At 34.3% G+C, this 15,884-nt stretch overlaps 1 protein-coding gene across 9 annotated transcripts in view; it reads right to left on the bottom strand.

Moving 5' to 3' along the window:
- Positions 1-15,884, bottom strand: part of GRIK2 (glutamate ionotropic receptor kainate type subunit 2) — a 703,634-nt gene that overhangs the window by 251,267 nt on the left and 436,483 nt on the right. For all 9 annotated transcript variants that reach the window (XR_012095020.1, XM_038000566.2, XM_038000567.2 and 6 more), the window contains one exon: positions 10,259-10,372. Coding sequence is in view for 8 of the 9 variants with exons in the window: in XM_038000566.2 (XP_037856494.1) it covers positions 10,259-10,372 (114 nt within the window). In the remaining variant the exon portion in view is untranslated. The remainder of the gene's footprint in view (positions 1-10,258; positions 10,373-15,884) is intronic.

The raw sequence follows: 15,884 nt of genomic DNA, 5'->3' as shown, positions 1-15,884 counted from the left end.
GTCTCAGTAGGACCTGTACCAACTCTTCTTTGTGCATATAATAGAATTCAGTTGTGAGTCCATCTGGTCCACAGCTTTTTGGGTGGATTAGCAATAATGATTCAATTCCTTTGCTCATTTTTAGTCTGTTCAGGATTTCTGTTTTGCCCTGGTTTAATCTTGGAAGGTTGTGTGTTTCTAGAAATTTACTCAGTTTCTCTAGATTTTCTAGTTTGTGTCCATCGTGATGTTTATAGTAGTCTCAGGATCTTTTGTATTTCTGTGGAATCAGTTGTAATGTCACATTTGCTGTGTTCAGTTGTGCTTAGTTGGATCTTCTCTCTTTTCATTCTTTGTTAATCTAGCTATCAGTATATCAATGTTGTTATCCTTTCAAAGACCTAACTTTTCATTTCATTGAATCTTTGTTTGTTTTCTGGGTCTCAATTCATTTAGTTTTGCTCTGATTATAGTTATTTCTTTTTTATGCTAGCTCTGGATTCAGGTTGTTCTTGTTTTTCTAGTTCCTTTAGGTTGAGATTAGGTTGTTAGAGATATTTCTATCTTCTTGATGTAGGCATTTAGCACCATAAGCTTTCTTCTTATCACTGCTTTTCATGCATTCCAGAGGTTTTGGTACACGGTCTATTTTCCTGTTTCAAAGATTTATTTAAATTTCTCCCTTAATTTCATTGTTTGCACAAAAATCACTGAAGAGCAGGTTGTTTAGTTTCTATGTATTTGTGCGGTTTTGAGAGTTGCTCTTGGTGTTGCTTTCTATTTCTATTCTACTGTGCTCTGAGAAGATGCTTGGTGTGATTTCAGTTTTTTAAAACTTATTGAGACTTGCTTTATGATGAAATTCGTGGTCAATCTTAGAGTATGTTCTGTGTGTAGACGAGAAGAATGTACATTCTGCAGTTTTGGGATGGAAGATTCTGTAGCTGTCTATTAGGTCCAATTGGTCAAGTGCCAAATTTAAGTCCAGAATTTCTTTGTTTTCTGCCTCAATGGTCTGTCTAATTCTGTCAGTGGTGTGTTGAAGTCCTTCACTATTATTGTGTTGCTGTTAAACACTTTTCTTAGGTCTAGAAGTAAGGTTTTATGAATGTGGGAGTTCCAATATTGAATAAATATATATTTAGAGTAGTAAATCTTCTTGTTGAATTTAACCCTTTATCATTATGTAATTCCATTCTTTGTACTTTTGTACTATTGTTGCTTTAAAGTCTATTTTATTTTTTTATCTAATACAAAAAAGCAATCCCTGTCCTTTTTTTGTTTTCCACCTGTGTGACAGATCTTTCTCCATCCTTTTATTTTGAGTCTATGGGTGTCATTACATGTGAAATGGTTCTTCTGAAGATAGCAGAAAGATTTATCTTGTTTTTTGTTTCTTTTTAATCCAATGTGGGGTTATGTTTTAAAGCAAAACAAATAGTACACCAGGCTTGTAGAGCAATAGTTTATCCTAATAAGTTTTTTTAATAAACTATGCTTATTATTTACTTTTTTAAACAAAATTCAAGTACATTCTGAGGCAATCTAGAAAAATTCTTTTACTTTCTTCTTTTCTACTTTCTTCTGCAATCTTTGTCAGGAGTGATTTTCATATATACACACACATAAATCTTTCATAAATCATGCAAGCATATTCATATACTTAGTTTCTACAAACTTTATTTACCTCATTTCAGAAACATAACTTTAGAGAATTTCAAAAGGTACAAAAATCTAAGTCTTGTTGGCCATAGTTATAATTCTAAGAAAAGTTTCTGATTTTATTTTGTAACTATAGAAAACCTACTGCGATTTGGGAAGATGAGAATAACTTCTTTCTCCCTGAAAAGTATTATTTAATTACTGGAAATTGTAGTGAATCTTACGGAAATAATGACTGTGTAATATAGTTGAACTCAACTTTCAAGGAAAAAAAAAAAGGTGAGTTTTACTAGTTGTGCTATTCACCAATGTTTCAAGAAAGGAATTTACCAATGTCAGAGTAATATGTCTTAAGGGAGGATTCGGCATAGTGATTTATCATTCATGCTTGTATTAAGAAAAAAAGTAATTTAAAAAAAAATTGGTATGCTATTAAATTCCTTCAGTTGGTTGTTACTATCTTTCTGCTGATATTTCTATTTTGGTCATTAAAATTGTGGGTAGTTTAATTCACAAGAGAAATATAGTATGGAAAAAAAAACCTGAAGTTTGAATCAATCAAATGTACTATTTTATTGTGGTTCCAGTAAAAGGCTTAATGGGAAAGCAGACTGTACCTATTAGCTAATCTCCAAACAGCATTTCATCTCTGAATCTAATTTATTAGACCCTTACATAAATAATCAAGACTTGACTGCTCAAAAGTCATTGCCAACATCTCCATCCATACAAGAGTATCATTCGGATCATCCCCTTTCCCACCATCCCCATCACACTCTGTGGCAGTGCTATCATCCCTGCTTCTAGGCTTTTAACCTTTAAGTTTTCATCCACATTCCTCAATAGTTTTTGCCCTATCTAATGCATCCCCAAGAAGCCTCATACTTAATGTTCAACGTTGCCATCTCTTTCCTCTTTCCTATAAGTACAGTGCCTCTCAAAGCAGACTCTAAAAATAATCACCCATTCAGTAGTACCCATGAACAAATCATATCTCATTTGTTCAAAATGCTCTTGATTACTTCTCTGTTGAACTTTCTTAGAATACTCTACTCATTCTCCTTTAGGTACTTGAATTGTGAATATGGGTTTTAAAGGGACTGAGGAATCTAAGAAAACACACCTCTGGCTGGGATGAATAGAAAGGTACTGGAATCATAAACAGCGATTGAAAATATTGGCAGAATCAGCACTGTGAGTCCTGAATCAAAGGAGGAGGATTGATGCATGTGGAGCATGATACTATACGTTCAAGTGGCTATATGTCCAGTAAGTAATTGTAAATTTACATCTGAATCTCAGTTCAAGGTTGTAGCTAAAGTTCAGATTATATAAGTGTATATGGTCCTATTGTGATAACATCTTTCTAAAAAATGAGAATGTTAAGGCAAAAATATTTCATTTCCATGTAGTTTGCTAGTGGCTGAGCTGAATTCAAAATTCAGATTTTTCTATTCCTTCTTTTATACAAAACTTAATATACTGATCATAATAAAATAGTCTTCAACCATTTTAGTATTGACAATTATAAAATTATCAATTTTATAGTATTGAAAATAATGTTTGGAATAAAAAATAATATAAAGGCAAAATGAAACTGCTTGTAATTCTTCATCATGGTAGTTAATTTAAATCAGATTTAATAAAGGACAAAGGAAAAAATATGTGTATATGAAGTAAAAAACGAGGTTCTGATCACTTACAAGGCTTTAGAAATTAAGACCCTAGGATTTTCAAAATTATACCTAATTTTACATCAAAACTCATGTCTTTCTTCTTTCTCTACCACCATCAATAGTTTTATATTTGACTAGCTTTCTGGAAGTCTCTGAGAATATGAGAAATAAAATACATTTGAAATAAAACACATTGAGTTAGCAGAGCAAGAACGAAAGAGAGAAATGTAGTACCAGCACAATCCCTGAAATAGAAGAAAAAATATGGCGAGAAAAAGTGTGGTTGTCCGAACAAGCTGATTGTAGGAATGGGGCTGGAGGAGACTTTAGATTGAATGAGTCACTCTCATCTCGCATTTTAACATGTGATTAAGACAGCTGAGAAGGAAAATATTTTTCCTCTTTGTGAGGCTGCAGTTTCTGGGTTTCTAAGCCCAAATGCTACGCAACTCTCTACGAACTACGTGCTTGACAGTCCTTCTATGACAATGGAAAGACAAGAATCAGAGGGAAAACTTATTGCAGTGGCAGGTTTGAAGCCTTAGAAAAAAGATGCTTCTGTTGATATTATAGAAGAAGCCACAGAACCACTTAGGGGATAATTCGGTCACTTCTCTCTTCTGTACTGTGTAGTTTTCGATTGTCATTGGAAATTTGCTTCCCAGTAAGCCTTCCATATCTGTGGGCTGTGACACAAAAGCTTTACAAGCTTAAGCAAGTAAACTGGATACTGTAATACCCTCCACAAAGTGTTGTGAGAATAAAAAATAAGACTAAGTTTTCAGAAGCAAGCACATTTGTTAAATTCACTGAGCCACTGGGGAGAAGGAATCTCCTTGAGAGAAAATGCTTTTCTGAAAAAGTAACCAAATGCATAGTGATTTGTATGCTAAAGTGTTACTAGCCAACAAAAGGAGGAACATGTGCAGTAGTATTTAAATGCTACTAATCTTCTAATGGACAAAAATTAATTATTATATAGGAACAGCGCAGTGAGAAACACTCAACATATTCAGACAGAAGTGAAAAATGTCTATTGAAAACCAAGAATTTAGAGGAAAAAGTAGGCATTTCCTACATTAACTTGAATAATTGGAGACCATTATTCTAAGTGAAGTAACTCAGGAACAGAAAACCAAACATTGTATGTTGTCATTCATAAGTGGGAGCTAAGCTATGAGGATGCAAAGACCTAAGAATGATACAATGGAATTTGGGAACTTGGGGGAAAGTGTGGGAGGGGTGTGAGGGATAAAAGACTGCAAAATTGGGTATGGTATATACTGCTTGGGTGATGACTGCACCAAAATCTCACAAATCACCACTAAAGAATTAACTCATGGCCGGGCACAGTGGCTCATGCCTGTAATCCCAGCACTTCGGGAGGCCGAAGCGGGCAGATCACCAGAGGTCAGGAGTTCAAGACCAGCCTGACCAACATGGTGAAACACCATCTCTACAAAAATACAAAAAATTAGCCAGGCATGATCCCAGCTACTCGGGAGACTGAGGCAGGAGAATCACTTGAACCCAGGAGGTGGAGGTTGCAGTGAGCCGAGATCATGCCACCTCACTCCAGCCTGAGCGACAGAGCGAGACTCCATCTAAAAAAAAAAAACACAGAACTTACTCATGTAAACAAACATCACCTGTTCCCCCCAAACCCATAGAAACAAACAAACAAACAAATAAATAAAATAATACTTAGTCCCCTGATACTTCCCCTAGCTAACAGCAGCAGTAACAAGAAGACCAGGTTACAAACTGAAGGTTTAGCACATGCTATACTTTAAAATCTCTTACGACCCACCCAAAAAATTATATTTTTTGTTATTAATTTTGGCAATTAGGAACTCACATTTTAACAACCTCTATACAACAAATAAAATCATCATAAATGAAAGTATAAATTGAAAGATAATAGTTTTAGTTCCATTAATAATGATAAACACAATAAAACAGAGAATTTTAACAGCAACTGAACTTGGAATTCAAAGACGAGAGAGGCAATATGGAGAATCACAAACAATATTAAAATTAGGGCATAAATAGAGCTGAGCTTTAGGTGTAGACTGTAGATGATGATTCATAAATCTCCAAATTTATATCATAAATTTTAATTCAAAAGTAAAAACAAATTAAATATATAAAATAAATGTTTAATGCTTTCTGTGTAAATTTACTGCATACTACAATTATGTGCTGTACCCGTACAATGTACTGGGTCTAGGTCATGTTATTAAACTGGAGTAAAAACATGTGTAAACATTGCAATTCTTCAGAGAAAAAATGAGGTAAGTTCCTATGTTGTCTTGATCGCCTAGGAGAATCTGAGATTATAAAGTGGTTAAAAGAAAACTAAGCACTAAATAAGGGGATCACAGAGACTAGAAACTCAACATATTCATGCAAGCCTAAATATGTTCTCTGTAGAGAAAAATGCTTAGATGTTCAGGGGCACATCTCTAAGGGCATCACAAGGTTCTAGCATATGTGGGACTTCTGGATGAGAAACACTGCTTTAGGTAAACAATTATCAATCAAAATGCTATTTTGATCATAAACTATAAGTGTTAGCTTTTTCCATATTTGACCACTAGAATTTTCATTTTATAGTATCAGCTGCTCAGGTTGGACAAACAGACTGGTCAAAACCATACAGCTACTCCACCTTCTAGTTGTATGGCCATGAGTAAATTACTTAGGTTATACAAACATCAGCTTTCTAACTTAAAAAAAAAAGAAAAGATAGAATACTATAAATAAGTAATGGTATCTACTTCAAAAGTTTATTATTACAAGTAAATGAATAAATCCATGGAGAGTGTTTTAAACTATGTCTGGGACACAGTAGGCATGTAATATATGTCTGCTAGGATTTTTCGTAATGGACCATATTCATACATTTATATTGGATGCAGTTGAGAAGCAGATCGAGGCATTAGCACCAGTCATAATGGTCTTTCAATTCTGCAAAATTTTCCAAGCGCTTTCCTGCTTTAGGGTGCTTGCATATGCTGTTCTCTTTGCCTAGAATATTCCCTTGCCCTTTCTTCACCTTGTTAATTTCTCCTCAAACTCTAGGTCTCAGCTGCCTATTCTTCTACTGTGAGTTCTAACCTGACTTGCCCTTCCACTCTTGACCTCTAGTATAATTCAAAATTACCCTGTATATTAAGGCACCATACCATTTACTTTTCTCTTATATCTTAATTATAACTTGTATGTCTTTGTGTGTGTGTGTAAAACTCTCCATATGAATTCCTGCTATTTTCTAAGTTCAATAAGGGAAGAGATCATGTCTATTTTGTTAGCTTTAAATACAGCGCTTGGTATATCATTATTATTCAATACATATTCATCAAATAAAAGAATGAATAAAATTAAATAAATGAATGAATAAAATTCATGAGAAATAGAGCTGATTATAATTAGCCTGTGGATAGTGCTGAATTCCAGAATACCTCATCATTTTTTAAAGACCCATAATAAAAATGTTGAACAAGAAGCACAAGTTAATATCTCCTTGTATCTCCTTCCCATAATAGGGATATGGAAGAAATGTCATTATTCATAATATGGCCAGAATTTCCTCTAAGATATTCCAAGAGAAAAGGACAAAATAATCATAACATCAATCAAAAGATAATTTCTCCAAAACTATAAATAAAATACCAGTAAATTATGTCAAGAATAAGCTTACATAAATAAGGTACATAATCTTTTCAAATCTATTCTTTACTTAACTATGGATACATTGAAGTCAGAGTATTTAGAAAAAAGAAATTTTTTAAACTAAAAGGTATAAAAATAAAGTGCTTTATTTTATCCTTTTAGGAAATATTAGGATCTTTTAGAAACAAGTAGTGTGGCATACTCTAAAGTGTAAATAACTTGTTTGTTGAAATGTGAGCTTAGTGCATCTTCCGTAGTTGATCTTACATCCTATTTATATGGAGTAATAATCTGAGCTGTAGTTCTTAATTATGGTTATAGATTTGTGTTACCTGTGAAACTTTAAAAAAGATGAAAGTGTCCAAGATTCGAAGTCTGGAAATACTGTTTCAAATGGTATGGGGTATGTGATAGGCATTAGTGTATTTATTAAAGCTTTAGAACTAACTCTGATATGAAGACAAAATTAGATACCACTTCTTCATAGAGAGATATAAACTTGGTTATGATTGAGAAACAATATCTGAATACTTCCCAAAAAATAACGCTGCATACTGAAGCAAGATTGAGAAATTATATGGGTACTCTTAATCACCTGCTTTATTTGTACTAGATAATTTTAATAACCTGCACACTTGAAAAATAATTATAGTCATTTGAAAGTTCTGTACTTCCTCTAATTTCCCATTTAATTAAATATCATTTATTTAATTTAATTTGACAAATATTTATTGAGTCCTTGGTATACCCAAGGCACTTTTCTCCAACACTGAGAAATCAGAAAGTGTAAAATTTGATTATAGACCTTATACAGCTTATGTCAAGTGGCGACACAAACATACACAGTTTTCTTAATTAAAAAATGGTAATGCCATGATGGAGTATTCTGGTACATAAAGTATAAAAACTTCCTCCTTCTCCCCAGGACACAGACAACTTAATGAAGCTGTCAAAGATTTTCATGGAGTGGGTAGCATTTGAGATGGATCCAAGAAGATGAATAGGATTTTTACTGATGAATAGGACTTTTACTGCAGAACAAAAGAAGAATTGAGCAGGCTGGGTGCAGTGGCTCACGCTTGTGATCTGAACACTTTGGGAGGCCGAGGCGGGCAGATCATGAGGTCAAGAGATCGAGAGCATCCTGGCAAACATGGTGAAACCCCATCACTACTAAAAATGCAAAAACTAGCTGGGCATGGTGGTGGGCGCTTGTAGTCCCAGCTACTCGGGTGGCTGAGGCAGGAGAATTGCTTGAACCCGGGAGGCGGAGGTTGCAGTGAGTCGAGATCGTGTGACTGCACTCCAGCCTCACAACAGAGTGAGACTCCATCGAAGAGGGAGAAGAAAGAGAAGAAGAAGAATTGAGCGATTTGGAGCCATCAAATAAGTGATGTTTTGGGGAGTTTGGCTATATCAGGGAGGTGATAGAAAGGAATGTAGGGACCAGATTACTGAAGTCTACAGATGTTTTCTACCCAGAATTATTGATCCTATGATCATTGCAGAGGTACATATGGTGTAGAAAGAGAAGACATAATCTAATCTATTCCTCCAAGGAATGTTTAGTGACATTGGGAAAATAATGCACACATGAAATAAGAACATCATAATATTAATATTAAATCATATATTACTGATGAATACTATATCTCATAAATTTAGATAAGCATATTGCAGAGAAAGGGAAGAGCATTCATACAACTACATGGCAGACTAACTGGTTATCCCAGTTCAATTAAAACACAGGGTTTTAACTGAAAGAAAATAATGGGAAGTGAAGATAAAAAGGTGAGAGAGAGCAAGACCATAGATGACCCTATACATAAAAATTTAAATTTATTGACTTTTTAATGGTCGATAAGGATTCTCTAACAGTTTGTATAACAAGGAAGTAGAGAAACAACAGGATTAGATTGTCATTGCTGCTTGTTATTGTTGATGTTGTCCTGGTTCAAGCAGTCATCATCTGCCTGGGACAGAATTAGACTTTTATGGTGGGACTTGGATGCACTGCAAAGGAGGAAGGCCATAGGCGGAATAAATAGTTACATGGCTATTGCAATAGTCCCAACAGAAGGTAATAAGATCCAGAACACAGTGGCATGTAGACCAGAAAGAGGATGTGTAATTGCACTGTGAGAACATTTTGACCGAAGAAGAGGGCTAGGTTGGTGAGTATGGGTGTTATCTTTGAAAAGAGAAGAAGATATAAAATTAAGTAAAAGAGTGTCTCAGACATTTGGATGCGACAGAGAGAGCAAGTATCCACTGAGGTTCTTAGCCACAGAGTGGTTAAAAACTTTATGACTTCCATCACTGTCACTTCATGATTATCAGCTTTGCTGACATTCCTGGTTGCTACTAAAGGGGTAAGAATATATATTCCTCTTAGATTGATTTCCCACCATAAATCAAATTTAGAAATTATATAAATGCTAAATGTTTATGGTAGTTTGTTCTAGATATTACTCTCATATTTTTACTGACTACCTGGGGATTAATAAGAATGGGCATTGATAAGCTTATTCTGTAGGTGAAAAGTATTGATTAAGTAATATAAGAGCTATTTGCTTATCCTAAATTAAAATTCCCTTTTGCAAATGACATCGTGGGCATAAGTGAACATTACTGTGTGATGTAATTAAAAGATATAAATATAAGAGGGGTAAAAACATCTAGCCTTACCATATTAATTTAAGTCTGTCAGTGGTGAAAATATTTCTGGCTTTAAAAAGCACTTGTCATTTGGTTACATTAGGGAAATTAATAAAGTAAAATTGATTTTCCAAGCTGAGAACAATAAAATTGAAAATGAGGTTAAAATATAATTATAATGAGAAAAAATTCTGAAGAATAAGTGCCATGCCCCATGAAATATATTTGCAGAAAATAAAAGCAGAAATAAAGTTCACTTTTGGCTCATCACTTAACTATATTTATAGAGCTGCATGTATTTTTCAAGTCTTGATATTGACAATTCTTCAATAGTAACTAATTTTGTAAAAATGAAAAGATTTCTAGTAATATATTAAGCTGTATTATTAATCAACATAAAGAGCCCAAACATTAATACAATTTAGATCATTAAAGACTAACAAAACTGTGACTAAATTAACATCGACTCATCTGTTGTACACTAATTGCTAAATAACTGTAAAATACATTACATTCTCTTCATTACTGTTGCAATTATAATGTCCTTTTCTATGCACTTATGTGTTCATCTACATTTATCTAAAAATAATGGAAAAGCAAATACTTACCAAAATGGTGGTAACAATCAAAGAACGATTGGATAAGGAATCTGTGATGTTTGCCGGCTTTCCCTTTTGACTTTCTGTCATATTCAGGCCACTGGCTGGATCCCACGTTCCAATCTATAAAATAGCATATGTACTTTGTAAATTGTCCATCAGGCACCTGGGAGAAAGTACTGCAAGAGAAAGTTAAGATTGCTAACACTTATTATTCACCTCTGCTGCATTTTCTGCTGCCGTTAAAGTAAAGGCAGCTTGTTTTAAGCATGATTCACTGCTCTGTGAAGTGTGTTCAGTGAAGTGTAACATTAAAGAACAAAATGATCCACTGAACTTCTCCAGTCAGTATGGGAGCTTAATTTTCCATTCAAGCTTTCATTCACCAAGATAAACCACATTTGATGATACCTTGATAGCTGGTTGGAAACTCATTAATAGCACACATCTTTTACTGTAATGGATCTATCTCATCCTCTCATTATAAAGATACATGCCATATTATACAGGCAAAGCTAAAAGAGCAAAATCTAGGGATCCAAGATAAATTAATAGGTAAAGGTAGGTTAAGGGAAGCATGGATTAGTGTTTTGCACTACCCCTGGTAGGATGAAACCATGCTCAGAATTATCTTTGGAGATTTAAAAACACATCTTTGCACCTTTTAAAATGCTCCCAAGAAAGGAGAAGACAGTAAAGTCTCATCTGAATAACACATTCCAATACTTTCTTCTGTACTCCATTTAATATGAATTTTAATTTAACTAATACCTTCTGATAGATTAGGTCATATACGCACAGTGTTTAGACATTTTGTATTCACTGAACACAGCCTATGAGATAATGCAGACAAGCCTCCAGAAGACACATGTAAGCACAGGATGTCACAAAATGCATTGATTAGATGGTTTATTGATACTTATGCCATTGCACTATCATATAACAATGATCACCAGTAAGGAAGAGCAGAGGGAAAAGAAGATGTGAAATCAGTTCTTTTTCCTCACTGTCTCAAACCTAGGAGTAATCAATAACAAATAGATCTTTTATACTCTCCTAGATAAGTATCCAACTTACTTTTCTCAAAGAAACGGAAAACTATCAAATTATCTTTAAAATAATTCTTTGTATATAAATTAAGTCTTTTTTAAATGGCATTGATTTAGCAGGTATTATTTACTCCGTTCTAACTAAATATGCTAACAAAGGTCCCATCAGCATAACCTCTTTGCCATATTTCCTCATATGGAGTTAATTTTCCTCTCACCATTAAATTATGTATAGTCCTGATGTTTGTGTTAGGAAAGGAAAAAGTCAAGTAATTCAGTATTCTTTCCAAACTAAACCACCTACTGGCCAATTATATTTCTTTACATTAGACTATGCTTATGACAATATCCTAAAGATGGAGTCTAATTCTACTTCGGAGTCAATAATGAAAGACTTTAGGGGCCAAGCAGGTGAGATCAATGTGAAACATGATAATGTAGGGCCGTAGTAAGAATTTCTACGCGAGTGTGTACAATTTTTAAATCTCACAATATGTCAAGGCACAGTAGAAAGGAGGGGCCACAACCCCAATCCTGCTTTTCCAACAGCTGTGTGCCTTGGGGCTGCATGTTCCCAGAGTAGGTGCTTTAGTTGAATTTCTAGTAAGGCACCACCAGGGCTAGTAGAAGGCCTGCTGGGGACCTGGGTAGAGAAGGATGGAGGGGTGTCAAAACTAGAATGCCTGTTGACTTGCTTAAAGTGTTTAAATATTTATTTATTTATTTATATTTTTTATTTTTGTTGTTGTTGTTGTTGTTATTGAGACAGAGTCTCAATCTGTCGCCCAGGCTGGAGTGCAGTGGCGCCATCTCGGCTCACTGCAAGCTCGGCCTCCCGGGTTCACACCATTCTCCTGCCTCAGCCTCCTGAGTAGCTGGGACTACAGGTGCCCGCCACCACACCCAGCTAATTTTTTGTATTTTTAGTAGACAGGGTTTCACTGAGTTAGCAAGGATGGTCTCGATCTCCTGATCTGCCCGCCTCGGCCTCCCAAAGTGCTGGAATTACAGGCCTAAGCCACCCGCAACCGGCCTATTTATTTATTTAAGATGGAGTCTTGCTCTGTCACCAGGCTGGAGTGCAGTGGCACAATCTCTGCTCACTGAAACCTGTGCCTCCCGGGTTCAAGCAATTCTCCTGCCTCAGCCTCCCGAGTAGCTGGGACTACAGGCACCCGCCACCACGCTTGGCTAATTTTTGTATTTTTAGTGTAGATAGGGTTTCACCATGGTGGCCAGGATGGTCTCGATCTCTTGACCTCGTGATCCACCCACCTCGGCCTCCCAAAGTGCTGGGATTACAGGTGTGAGCCACTGTATCTGGCCAAAGTGTTTCAAATTTAAAATCATTTGCAAATACTCTTTTGGCTAAACAAGACACATCTGCAGATAGTACTTTGCAGTGAATGACTGTCACTTTTCTATATCTGGTCCATAATCAATACCTATCATGCATTTGTTCCCTTAGATTTTACTTTTTTTATATATAAGTTGGCAAAATAGCTAGGATTTTCAGATGTGTAACTCTACCAACCAAACCACTGACAAACATCATCTGTCCGCTGTCGTCTATCTAATAAAACCTTAGAAAGTTTTCAACTTTCTAACCAAGTAACTGATACAAAGAATTTCCCATTTCACATAATGCCACCCTCCACTATTATTTTTATAACAAAAATTTACTAAATGTTCACTTATCTTATCATCTGAAAATACTTCTCTAGTTTTATTATTGGTTAGTTGCTTTTCTAGTTTTTTTTGGAGTTCGGACACAGATGCGTATTACATGAATCTACAATTTCCTATACTCATGAGTATTAGTTATCCTCTTTTGTAAATATCAGCTTTCTTAGCATAACATTATGAAATTTCAGAAATATCAGTGGCTTTAAAATTTTAAGTCAAATAAAATTTTAGATATTCCCTAGATTGTCAACTATATGACTCAAAACTTTCTTCCATTGAGGAAGTTGTCACCAGAGATTTTGTTTTGTTTTAATGGCAAAAACCATGGATGAAGTAATGGCAATATATTTTTATCTATTTGGGAACCACTATTTTGTCATATGACTTATGACTTGATCAATCCTTTTAAGTACTTTTCTTTTTTTTTTTTTTTTTTAGCTCTGAAATGGAATTAAGATGCTTAAGCACTGTTGACCTTATAGAATTGTTCTATATATGGTGACTCTACATCCTGGTTTGCCCAGGTACTGTCTTCATTAATAATACCCTCTTGTACAAATAAAAAATATCATGATTTGGGTAATAAATTATAGGGCCATTCTAATTATAAGGATTCAATTAGATACAAGAAATATGAAAGTGCTTCAAAAGTCATAAGAAGCTATAGAAAATTATGATTTTATTCATTTTTATTTTACCTTATGTTCAAATTGGCTCTTTAATTTCTTCTTGTGGTCAGAAAAATAATCCATATTAATTGTCATCAAATTATAAAATATGCAAAAGATATAAGAAGATCAATTTAAACTTTGAACCTCTGAATACACCCAGAGTCAATCATGGTTAATATTGTAGTCCTCTTTTTTCCTGTCATTTATCTTTCCACATACATTCCTAGAATAGTTTCTGTCATAGCCTTGTAGTTAATGGCCCAGCTTTTATGGACAGCATATTTGACTGCCAGGATCCTATGTCCACCACTTACCATCAGGTGACTTGGGCACATTATTTCTTTGTGCCTCAATTCTCCCATCTGTAAATGGGAAATAATAGTATCTACTTCATAAACTATAGTAAAGATTAAATGAAAAAGTATTCAACATAGTGTGTTTATAAGTATGCTATAATTATGACAATTACTAATCATATTCCGTTTATACACTATTGTGAGCATTTTCTCCTACCAAAGATAATCAAATTCATAGTTTTAATGACTACACAAAATGGTCATATGAACATATCATGATTTAACTATCGTTGTTACAGGGCCTTAGTAAACACATTTATTTATAAATATTTGTTCACACATTTTATTATTTTAAAAACAGATTTCTAGAATTAGAATGACTGAGCACAAATAATCTGTGTTAAGATTGTTAGTATATGTTGCCAAATACCTTTCCAAAATAATTTCTCTACTTGTTATCTTTCCCTTTACAGTTCATGGTAGTTTCCATAAGACAACTGTATAACAATTTAGTTTTTATTTTTAATAATTTGAATAACATCAAGTTATATTATAGAGGTTAATAATTGTCAAGTCTTTTAACTGTAGATGGTGTTTTTATTGATAAAAAAATAACTTTTTATTTCAATTACTTTGTTTTACCTCAACTCCCAATCTATATTAATCACACTTACTTTACCTCCATTATTTGTGTCTTTGCATTTGCTGATAAATCTTTATATACATTTTCACTTTCAACATATTTCTCATTTTGTTGGATATTTTTATAAGCAGTGCCTTGGTGGATTTTTCAATGTCCTAACTTTTTCTCTTCCTGAATCTTATCTTTATTTAGCCTTGCTCTCTTCACACTGGGTTGGTGTTTAGTATTTATTTTCTATTCCTGGAAATTTTCCTGTGGTAATTGGGAGATAAAATACATTTAAGTCTACTAATATGTATTATCAACTTCTGTTTGAAATATTACTATCATGTTGAAAAATGAATATTCCGCCATAAAAATTGAAATATCTACTCTACGAAAATTATCTATGCTTTGTCCCATTCTGCTACCACACATACTGATTCACAGTTTTAGTTAATTTTTTTTTTTTTTTTTTTTTGAGAAGGAATCTTGCTTTGTCCTTTAAGCAGGAGTGCAGTGGCACGATGTTGGCTCACTGCAAACTCCACTTCCTGGGTTCAAGCAATTCTCCCTGCCTCAGTCCCTCAAGTAGCTGGGATTACAGGCACCTACTACCATGCCCGGCCAATTTTTGTATTTTTAGAAGAGATGGGGTTTCACCATATTGACCAGGCTGGTCTTGAACTCCTGACTTCAGGTGATCTGCCTGCCTCGATCTCCCAAAGTGGTGAGATTATAGGCATGAGCCACCGTGCCCGGCCGGTTTTAGTTAATTTAATTTGGGGTTGTAAACACTGCCTCTCTTTATTTTGCTTTGTGTATTATGAATTATTTTGCTACAAGGAAAAAGCTATAATTTTGATATAATTTGTAAACCCATTATTTGAAACTATCTTTTTTTGGGCTTAATTGAATTTGATGTTTACTAGGATATCTAGCCACAGTTTCTTCTTTGTTGAGTATTTGCTTTTCACTTATCATTGTTCTTATATAAGACAGTTTATTTATAAAAGATAACTATGTGATGTATTTATATGGTTGGAGATTTAAAGGTATTTTTGCTGCCTTCTTATATAACGAAAACTTAGCTAAATGAAGACCCCTGTATCAGAGCTGTCTTCCTTCAGAACTAAGTTTTATTTATTTATTTTTCTCTAGTATTAATGTTGTTCAAAAAGGCTGACAGCTACCTCATATGTATTTCGTTGTTGGTGAATATTTTTTCTTGAAACTCTTGAGTATTATCATTTGGAAATATTAAATATCAACCAGTACATATATGTGTGTGTATATGTATGTGTGTGTGTG

Source organism: Chlorocebus sabaeus, chromosome 13, assembly GCF_047675955.1.
Source record: "Chlorocebus sabaeus isolate Y175 chromosome 13, mChlSab1.0.hap1, whole genome shotgun sequence".
NCBI lineage: Eukaryota > Metazoa > Chordata > Mammalia > Primates > Cercopithecidae > Chlorocebus > Chlorocebus sabaeus.
Note: the sequence above shows the minus strand (reverse complement) of the source record. Positions and strands in the feature narration are given on the sequence as shown.